This window comes from Rhinoraja longicauda, chromosome 13 (assembly GCF_053455715.1).
Source record: "Rhinoraja longicauda isolate Sanriku21f chromosome 13, sRhiLon1.1, whole genome shotgun sequence".
NCBI lineage: Eukaryota > Metazoa > Chordata > Chondrichthyes > Rajiformes > Arhynchobatidae > Rhinoraja > Rhinoraja longicauda.
In genome coordinates, this window is record NC_135965.1 from 12,286,635 (window position 1) to 12,298,111 (window position 11,477).

The window sequence follows — 11,477 nt, forward strand, 5'->3', positions numbered from 1 at the left end:
TTACACAGGCCCACTGTCGTTTCTTCTGGATGACCTGCAGAAGCAGCCGCAAATTCCAACGATTATTTGCATTGCGCTGACAATCACTTCCAGTATTGCCACTAGAAGGAGTCCAGTGAAAGTGATCACGTGAATTGTCTTTTGCAGCTCTGCAGGTATCTCTGAGATCTGAGCATTTGGTTCTGCTTTAGTACCCAAAACCAGTGATTCGTTGATAGGGACTCTGGTAAAATTTAAATTTGGCAGAAGAGTTGGTTCCGTTGGAAAGGCAGTTTGATTAATTCCACATTCATCTTCCAGAAACCACTTTAATTCAAACTTGAGTTTTGAAAGGGAGCTATAAAAATAAATTAATTGATTAATACAATGTAAAGTTACGAGTCATAGAGTTATACAGCGCAGAATGAAACAGGCCCTTTGGCACACTGTGTCCATGCCAACCCTTTTACCATTCAAATCCCATTTGCTTGCATTCGGGATTATATCTTCTAAGCCATGACTATTTATGTGCCTGTCTGAATGACTCTTAAACCAGTTATTGTTTCTGTCTCCATCACCTTCTCTGGCAGTGAGTTCCAGATATCAACATGATATCAGTCTTTGTGTAAAAAAACTATTCCCTCAGATCCCTTTTAAAACTCTTCCTCCCTCTTGCTATCCCTATAATTGAAAAAGGAAAGACTATCTACCCTATCTATGCCTCTTATGATTTTATATACCTTTATCAGGTCACCTCCCCTTGCTTCAGGGAAAACAACCCCAGGTTATCCACTCTCTTCGAATAACTAAAGTCATCCAATCTCAGCAACATCCTGGTGATTCTCCCCTGCATTCTCTCTTGAGCAACCACATCCTTCCTCTAGTTGAATGACCGGAGCAGCACAAAGCCTGGTCAACCCAGTGTTTTACATTACATCCAACATTTCTATTTTATGTCCAAACCAAGTTAAACTGATCTCATCTGCCAGGATTTCAGCCATATTTTACTATTCCCTCACTTCCATGTGCCTAGCTAAAAAAAACACCACTATTGTGTCTGCCTTCACCACTATTTTTCTCTTTGCGCTCCCTGGCATACTTTTGTATGACTTGATTGAACGTGTATCATATGATTTGACTGGATAGATCGCAAAGAAAGCTTTTCACTGTATCTCAATACATGTGACAATAGCAAACAATACCATTTACTAGATAACAGGGAGCTAAGTGGGGAGATGGGTGGGTTTTGAGACCCAATGTAGACGGTGACCTGAAAAAGGCCTCGTTCAATGTCGGGAGAAAACATACAACACGTGATGGAAGATATTAAGGGTTGAGATATTAAACGGGGACCCTGCCACAGAGTAGACAGAACAGCGAATGGCAAATGAGTTGAAGGACAGGGAGCTTTACCTGCTGTCCTTGAACATTTTTCTCTCAGACAAAAACTAACTGGTTCTCTCTTTTTGGTGGTGACATTTATTATAAGGTGTGATTCTTTATCGCTGCTTTGATCCCTAGCCTGTGATGGTCCAGGGGATAGGAGAACATTGACAAATTGCTTTTCTTTTGCACCTCCTCCAATTTGTGAAATCTTGTTTGTTTCTTAGCAACCAAGGCCAGATTTCTTTGTTAATCCCTATTTTTACTTTAAGTGTTGAAAGGACAGAATTTTCTTTAGTTTAAACTTTGCTGAAACTATAAATACCAGCGAACTATAAGTTCTATCTCTGCAGTTTAGGATGCGAGATAAATTGGTTGGAGAATTGTTAATCCAGAATGAATGATTTTTATACGTAGTCGGGTATACCACGTGTGCTTGTACACCTTTGGCGGTTCAATGTACTTGCCTTATATCTTCCATTGAAATTTTGCAGTTGTCTACACTGTGACCTGCTGTATTGCAGATCAACGGCCCCTTCACGAGGGAACAAAGTGAAACCAAAGCACAGTAGAGAGCTCCAACAACACCGATCAGGCTGAACAGTGCAGACAGTAGGAACTGGAAGTCAGAACAAAAAAATGGCAAGAATCTTTTTATTGACATACCCGAACTTTGGAGGAAAATATTGATTGACATTTTGATTTAGATTGAGCGGGTCGATGATATTTTTCCACCTACCCCAGTTCTGGTATTGCATTTCTGTCCCTTACGTGCTGCCAAAGACATGGACGCAGCCGGTATAACCTGTTTCAGAATCAAAACATACGGTCAGAAACGTCCACTTTAAGGTTATTAAAGTGTTAAAGAAATTGCCTTAAAAGCATGCATCAATTTCAACAATTTTGCACTTTTAGCAACTTTTACAAAGTGGCATGTTCCAAAATTTGCAAAACAATTATGGGCAAGAGACAATTCTAGACCAAGCTGGATAACCACGCAGACACCTGTTGGTTATGGCAAGGGTTACAATGCAATGCCAGGCAGTATCGCTGGCAACCACGCATCCCTCCCAGACGACCTCAATACCTTCTATGTTTGTTTTGAACAACTGGTCAGTGAGATGATGTTACCCGCCCCCCCCCCCCCCCCAAACAACCACTTCATGTGCATGTGTACCCATGGCCACCATCGTTGACAACAGGTCACCTTGAGCGTGAACTCGCAGAGAGTAACTGGCCCTGATGGACTCCCTGACCATGTCCTCAGGACCTGCACAGACCAACTAATGGGAGTATTCACAGACATCTTAATGATAGTCTAAGGGTCTCTGATGAGGTAGATGGTAACTCAGGACCGCTCTCTAGTTGTTGGTAGTTGTCTCAGGACTGCTCTCTAGTTGTTAGGTTCAATTACCTGATAACAGCTGGGAAGAAACTGTCCCTAAATCTAGAGCAGTGTGTTTTCACACTTCTATACCTCTTGCCTGATGGAAGAGGGGAGGAGGGAATGATGGGGGTGTGATTAGTCCTTGATTATGCTGGTGGCCTTGCCGAGGCAGTGTGAGGTGTAAATGGAGTCAGTGGAAGAGAGGTTGGTTTGTGTGATGGACCATGGCAAATGCCATCTCCCTGGCCCTGCATTTACCCTTGGAACATCTGGATAACAAGGATACCTATATTAGACTCATATTTATTGACTTTAGTTTTGCCTTCAACATCAAAATGCCAGTGTAAATATTTTTTGCGTGCTAACCAGTCAGCAGAAAGACAATACATGATTGTAATCGAGCCATCCACAATGTACATATATAAGGGAATAATATGAATAACTTTTAGTGCAAGATAAAGTCCAGTAATGTCTGATTAATTATAGTCTGAGGGCCTCCAGTGAGGTAGATAGTAGCTCAGGAATGCTCTCTAGTTGTTGGTAGGATGGTTCGGTTGCCTGATAACAGCTGGGAAGAAGCTGTCCCTAAATCTGGGGGTGTGCGTTTTTACACTTCGGTACCACTTGGCTTATGGGAGAGGGGAGAAGAGGGAGTTGTTAGTGTATGACTCGTCCTTGATTATGCTGGTGGCCTTGCCAAGGCAGCGTGAGGTGTAAATTGAGTCAATGGAAAGGAGGTTGGTTTGTGTGATGGTGCACAATTCTCTGCAATTTCTTGCGGTATTGGATGGAGCTGTTCCCAAACCATGCAGTGGTGCATCTCAATAAATGGTGATCAACTGCATGATGTTCAACTACAACTATAACAGGTGAAATCATATCTTGGATATTTGTACAGTTTAGGTGTACTTACCTTTAAATGGATATACTCGTATGAGGAGAGTTTGGCCAGATTCGCCATAGTTTAGAAGAATGAGGGGACATCTCACTGAAATATATAATTCTGACAAGGCTCGACAGAAAGGATGCGGGCAGACTAATTTGTCAGCCTGGAGTATCCTAAAACCAGGGGACACAGTCTCAAGATAGGTCTGTGATGAAGGAGTGATCCTGTGGACATTTCTGTCACCGAAAGTCAAGTTTATCATCAAAGATAGACACAAAGTGCCTGAGGAAGGGTCCCGACCCAAAACGTCACCCATGTTTTTTTCTCCAGAGATGCTGACTGATATGCTGGGTTACTCCAGGACCTTGTGACTATCTTTAGTATAAACTGGCATCTGGAGTTCTTTGTTACTACAAGTTTATTTTCATAGACACAAGTATGGTGACGTAGCAGTTGGGGAGACCAGGTTGTTGGTTATACTTAATCAAAGGTGATTTCTAAGCACTAAAGGCATTCACGAACAAGGAGAGGGAACAGGAATATGTTACTTTGATAGAGGTTCAGTCGGGAATGTTTCGCAACCTCCTTCTGCACCTATCTTTCCATGTTCTAATCAAATGACCAAAAGTTCTGGTTTTATCTTATCTTATTTTTAACAGCTCAGGAATAAAAAGTAACACAATAATGTCATTATGCTGCAAATTAAAGATGAATAATAATAATAATATTTGTCATATGTAGGTTGGCCCAGGGTCAACGATACAATGAAATGTATTTGACAAGACAACAGGTCACCTCAGCAGTAATATTCCAATGATAAATAAGATTAAAATGACATTAGTAAGGTAAAAACACAATACTAAAATAATCAACATATATGATGTGAAATGTGTTTATGAGTTCAGAAGCTTGATGGCCTGATGGTAGAAACTGTTCTTAAGTCTGGTGGTACGTGCAGCCATACTCCTGTATCGTCTGCCTGACGGTAACAAGGAGAACAGCCTGCATGCTGGGTGGCTGTGGTCCTTGATGATGCTGCGTGCCTTCCACAGTCACCGCCGGTAGAAAATGTAATGAATGGCCGGGAGACAGTTGCCAGTGATGTGCTGTGCCGTCTTCACCACTCTCTGTAGTGATTTGTGGCAGTGGGCAGAACAGTTCCCGTACCAGACTGTAATGCAGCCCGTCAGCAGGCTCTCGATGGTGCATCTGTAGACGTTTGTGAGGATGCTGGCGTTCATGCCAAACTTCCTCAGTCTTCTCAGGAAAATGAGCCGCTGGTGGGGCTTCTTTGTTACTGTGTCCGTGTGCAGTGTCCAGGAAAGGTCCTCAGTGATGTGCACACCGAGGAACTTAAAGCTGCTGACCCTTTCAACCTCAGCATCACCGATGTGGATGGGGAGGTGTCCACTCCCCCATTGTCTCCTGTAGTCCACGATCATCTCTTTAGTTTTGCTGACATTGAGAGAGAGGTTATTTTCCTGGCACCAGCTGTTTAGTGCCTTTACCTCCTCTCTGTAGGCCGTCTCATTGTTGTCTGTGATGAGGCCCAAGATGGTCGTGTCGTCAGCAAACTTTAGGATGATGTTTGAGCTGTGCTTAGCAGTATTGTCGTGCGTGAACAGGGAGTACAGGAGAGGACTGAGCACAGAGCGCTGTGGTGTGCCTGTGTTGAGGATCAGTGAGGAAGAGGTGTGGCTGCCAATTCTCACCACCTGGGGCCTGCCCGTCAGGAAATCGAATATCCATCCGGAGATGGAGGTCTCCAGTCCATGATCAAGGAGCTTGGGGACAAGTTTTGAGGGAATTATTGAATGCCGAGCTGTAGTCAATAAAGAGCATTCTCACATATGTATTTCCTTTGTCCAGGTGGGTGAGTGCGGTATGTATTGCCATGGAAGCAGATTCTAGTTAAATTGAAGCCATCTAGGAACATCAATTTCTAAATTTGCAAGAAGTGTGCCCTCAATAGATGTACCCTGTTGCTAAAACATTTGCAGAAATTAAATAAATCAGAACTGGACACTCTAATGCTGTGTCATGCTTTAGGAAGCACTCTGTCATTTGTACTAGTTTCCAGTTAACTTTCTCAATGATTACAACAATTTTACTTCTACAATATGAAAATCAATGCCTGAAACATCAACATGTATCCTAACTCTTCAGGCATTGTTTGGTCTACTGAACTATTTTGGAACTGAAAAATATTCTGAAATACCCGATGCGATGTTTACACAAGAATTATATTCCAGGATGAAATAACTATCGAAGTTTGATCTCCTACAACAACATACCATTCAATACCCAGTAACACTTTAGCAGTATTCTCACTTCTTAACTATGTGTTGTTCCATGCCCTGTTATCGTCCACAATTATAATATTTCTAATACGATCAATTTATGGAGCACACACATCTACTAAACAATATAGTTCTTTGTACTGCTGTGCAATCTCTTACCAAGATCCCACCTCCAAGAACACCAGGTAGCCACCATTCGTAACATGATATGGAGTTTCGAAATAAGTGCCCATGATGATAGTCCATGAACAGAGGTATTAAATTCAGAATAATAGCCAAAATAGTTAAAGCCAGAAGGCAAGAGCCATTAAATAAGGTGAAACAAGGCATCCTGTTCACTGGCAACTTCAGCAGTTGACACGGCAAGACCTCGGGAAGCAATAGATTTCACGATGAATAACTTAAACTTTGTAGTTATATATTACGTCAATGATTAAACTCAAGGACTTTTTTAAAGTAACGAGATGAAGCAGTTATGTTTACAATAAACTCCCCAAGTTTCTTAGTTTTAATTCTGTTGAATTATTAACATCAATGGGTTTTCAAACAGTTCTCTCAGAACAGAATTGCCCCGGTTTTTGTATATTCCTCAGAAACTGCAAGATATTTAGGACTCTGATGAGGAAGTGAACCTGTGGTAATCTCAACCACCTCAGGTTAGGGAGACCGAGAAAACAGGGAACTATTGACAATTTAGCCTGAGACTAGTAGCTGCAGAGTGCAGAGTTTTATTTTTCTTATCCTTTTCTACTTGCCTTCATGAGAATAATTTTTTAAAAGTAGATCTGCAAATATATAATGCCTTTCATGACCTGGAAACAACCAAAAGGACTTTATTAAAAACTAGCCCAAGTGGACACGTTGGGCCCAAACCTCTCCTACATTGGTGCAGCACCCTCTCCCCATCCCCCCTGTCCCCCTCACCCCCTCCACTCCATCCCTCCCTCCCTAGGAGATAGATTTAAACTTTAAAATGTGAATAACTTTTAAAATATAACACCGATTTCAATGAAACTTCTTCCATTAGCACCAAAGGGACGACGGTGAGTAAGGTGGGCCTAAAATTGGCGCGCTATCGTGTACCGTTTTGGCTGTAGTTCAGGAACAAACAAACAAACGAGAGGTTTAGTATGTAGATGAAATACATTTAAAGTATAGTCACTATTGTTTTAGATTTAGAAATACAGCGCAGAAACAGGCCCACCGGGTCCGCGCCGCCCACTATCCTACACCCACTAGGGACAATTTTTTACATTTGCCCAGCCAATTAACCTACATACCTGTACGTCTTTGGAGTGTGGGAGGAAACTGAAGATCTCGGAGAAAACCCACGCAGGTCACGGGGAGAACGTACAAACTCCGTACAGATGGCGCCCGTAGTCAGGATCGAACCTGAGTTTCCGGTGCTGCATTCGCTGTAAGGCAGCAACTCTACCGCTGCGCCACCATGCCACCCTTAAATAAAGAAATCCAAGTCGGTCCACTAATTTGTGAGATAAGGGGATTGTTGTTTGAGTTAACTGAGCAAACAAGGCCAAAATTCCCCAAATTTTAGTATGATTTCACTGAAAAAGAAACGATGTGTGCTTAAAGAGAAAGAGGAGGCTTTTTGCTTAATCATACCTAGGCATGAGCCTAAGAAAAATGACACTGAAGCAGTACACAACAGTCGCCACGTTTCTGGTGCCATCTTATATCTTTCAAATTCAAAGTTACAGTGTTGTGAAATTGCAAAAATAGAACTTGCACTGGCCTAGAAATAATTTTGCTGGACAGTATCAAAGGCAGAAAATGCTGGAAACACTCAACGGGTCAAGAAGCGTCTGTGAGGAACAAAACAGAGTTAATCAAGTCAAGGGTCCTTCATCAGAATTAGAAAAGTAGAAATAAATTCCAGTGGAAGGATGGAGAGGAGAAGAAAAAAGGGTTAATCGCAGCAGAAATTGAAGTAAGTGGTAAAGTCAAGTTGAGTTTATTGTCATTTGCACAAGTACGGTGAGGTAAAGGCACGATGGAAATCGTGCAACAAAATGACAGGCACATGGACACACACAGCACACAAATTGTACAAGACGGTAAAAACACAGCAAAAAAAGACATTAATGTATTTCATTTATTATTAATAGTCTGCATGACAGTAGAATTGGATTTCTGTGTTTTCACAAAGGAATGAGATAATCATTACATGGGAATCATGAGTTTTTTGAGTCTGAGTTTATTTTATTGTCACCATCCAATAACTACTAAGGTGATTTTAGTATATTTTATTACGAGTAAGTCCAAAAATTGGCAAATCTCATCCTCATTGAAAATGCATTTTTTTATAATACAGTCGGATGTATTCTTCTGTAAAATTTACAGCTTTTCCAGCTCATTCTGCCTGCCCATGAAATCACTGCAGATCAGGGCTTAATTGCATTTCCCTGACTAAAATCCATGTTCCCTTTATCTCCAAAAAATCTATTAATTTCAAGTTTACACGCATTGACAGAGCAGGTTTAGACCTTGTAAAACATTAGTGATTTATAATGTTCTACATAACAAAATGTTGCCTGTCAGAATAGCTGATTTCCCCCAGTGTTCTTCGACTTTGCCCCCTCATTCTGGGTTTTCCAGCTACAGCAAGGCTCAGTAGACTCCAGTGTGTATAGTCCAATGTTAATATTATTCAAACTTACACGTCGTATTGAAACTCATAGGAGAGCCACTTCATTCCAGGAATCAACACACTGTTTGCCTGTAGCTTGTTTATTTTTCCTCGACTGCTTTTCAATGTGAAATTTAGGATGAATTAATTCCAATTTCTTTTTATTTCAAACATAAACTTTATTTGTAATAAAAATACATGTACAACAGTGCAAAACTCTTAATGAAGTATTAGTGCCTGTACATTCAATATTGATCATTAGACAGATGTGATGGCACCTTCCTTTATCTTTAGGCAGAGTACCATTGCCACTCATGCCTTGACTTCACCATTCCCCTTACCTATTCCATTCTCAGCCTCTCTAACCGCACAGCCCTCCACTCACTCAGTAACAATCCAAATATTGTTATCAAACTTGTTGACAAGGAAGGCGCCGTTGCCGTCTGGCTGGTTGGCCTCTACCATGCTCAGGCCAGGCACCAGGTATCGGACACCTCCTTATACCTACCCCTTGACCACAGACAAAGTCCAGGCCACCATCTCCCAGACTGTTATTGGTCTCATCACCTGTGGGCATCCCTCTACAGCCTCCAACCTTATAGTTCCCCAACCCCCACTGTCCATTTCTCTCTTTCCCAAAATCCGTAAACTGGACTGCCCAGGCAGACCCGTTGCGTCCACCCTTTCCTGTCCCACGGGACTCATTTTCAAATATCTCAATTCCATCTTGTTTCCCCTTGTCCATTTCCTTGACCTACATCTGAGACATCTCATGCGCTCTCCAACGCTTCAATAACTGAACTCCTAGGGTTCCATTGCGTCATCTTTACCTTGGACCGCCAGTCCCTTTGCACCTCCAATCTTCACCTGGAAGGTCTCAGGCCCTCCATTTCTTCCTTGAACAGAGATCCGATCAGTTCCCTTCTACTAGAACTCTCCTCAACCTGGCAGAACTTGTCCTCACCCTCAACAACTTCTCTTTTGACTCCTCTTACTTTTGTCAAGTTAAACATGTAGCCATGTGCACTCACATTCAACTTAACATGGTTACGTTGAACAGTCCTTGTTTCAAATGTACCATGTCCCCTCTCTATACCTTTCCTTCCTTCTTTATGTTGTGCTTTTTTTTCCTTCTTTCCTTCCTTCTTTCCTTCCTTCTTTCTCTCTCTCTCACTCACCCATGCCCATTAACTTCACACTGATTCTCCTGATAAAACAAATCAATGGCAATTAAGAGGAAAACATTCCCAAAGGTTATGGCCATTGGAGGCCAATCACCGCAGCCCCAATATATCACTAGGAATTAATCGTTAGTTGCCCAGGCCCAACTATCTTCAGTTGCTTTGTCAATTATCTTTCATCATAAGGCCCGAGGTGTGAAGGTTCACTGATGATTGTTCAATTCTATTTACAATTAACCGCCCAACCAGCAGGTATTTGGGATGTGGGAGGAATCCAGAGCACTCGGGTAAACACCGATGATCATAGGAGAAATGTGCAAATGCCACATGGATAACTCTGCAGGTCAGAATCAAATCCAGCAGTGAGCCAATAGCATTTCCTGTTGTGTCACTGTGACGACTTTAAGGTAAAAAACAGTTCTAGATGGTACCAAAATTGGCAAACCTTCAATGTGATCTCTCCACCAGCCACATCTTCCCCTCTCCATCCCTTTCTGCTTTCCGCAGAGACTGCTCGCTTTGCAACTCCTTGGTTCACTTATCTCTTCCCACCCAAACAACTCCCTCCCCAGGTACTTTTCCCTGCAACCGCGGGAGACATGTTCATAAGTTATAGGAGCAGAATTAGGCCATTTGGCCCATTACGTCATGGCTGACCCAATTCTCCCCTTAACCTCATCCTCCTGCCTTCTGCCCACAACCCCTGACATATTAATCAAGAATCTATCTATCTCTCCTTAAAAAATATCCATTGACCTGGCCTCCACAGCCTTCTGGGCCAATAAATTCCAGATTCACCACCCTATGACTAAAAAAATTGCTTCTCATCTTCCCAAAAGGAACGTCCTTTTATTCTGAGGCTATGACATATTACCCTAGACTCTCCCACTAGTGGAAACGTGCTCTCCACATCCACTCTATCCAAACCTTTCACTATTCGGTAAGTTTCAATGAGGTTCCCCCTTCATCCTTCTAAACTCCAGCGAATAGAGGCCCAGCTCTGTCAAACGCTCATCATGTGTTAACCCACTCATTCCTAACACCTGTCCCCTCCTTCTCACAGGCACCCATTCCCCATCAGCCCTTCCAGATGAGACAGAGGTTCACGTACACCTCCTCTAACCGCATCTAATGCACTCAGTGCTCTGTATGTGGCCTCTTTTACATCATCGAGACCAAAGGTAGAATTGGCGACCGCTTCGCTGAACAGCCAGGGCCTGCCGCATCTCCTGTTTGCTAGCCCTTTTAACTCCCCTTCCCATTGTCATATTGACCTTTCTAACCTGGGCCTCCTCCATTGCCAGACGCAATCTGGAGGATTGTGAGCGAACCAAGGAGTTATCTCTGCGGAAAGTAGAAAGGGATGAGGATGGGAAGATGTGGTTGGTGGAGATATCACGTTGAAGATGGCAAAAATGTCAGTGAATGTTGTGTTGGATGCGGAGGCTAGTGTGGTGAGCTGTACGGACCAGTGGAACTCTATCCCTGTTCCATCTGGGGGGAGGGTAAGCGAGAGCGGAACTGTAGAACACAGAGGAGACACAGGTGATGGATATTCCACTTGGGCAGCTTACAACCTAACAGGATGAACATTGAAATCTCCAATTTCAGGTAACTGACCAACAACCTCCCCCCCACCTTCCTTTTCCTGCTTTATCTTCCCCATTGCACGCAAACCCACATCTGACACTATCCTGTCCCCCTTCCATCGATA

At 42.7% G+C, this 11,477-nt stretch overlaps 1 protein-coding gene across 1 annotated transcript; it reads right to left on the minus strand.

Annotated features, from left to right (window-relative positions):
* LOC144599142 (transmembrane 4 L6 family member 20-like) lies at positions 1–6,265 on the minus strand. Its single transcript, XM_078409873.1, has 4 exons — positions 6,095–6,265; positions 2,102–2,167; positions 1,830–1,981; positions 1–337 (listed from the first exon to the last, which is right to left on the minus strand). The coding sequence occupies exons 1-4, from the start codon at positions 6,263–6,265 to the stop codon at positions 1–3; spliced, it is 726 nt and encodes a 241-aa protein (XP_078265999.1).
* Positions 6,266–11,477: the final 5,212 nt, after the last annotated feature.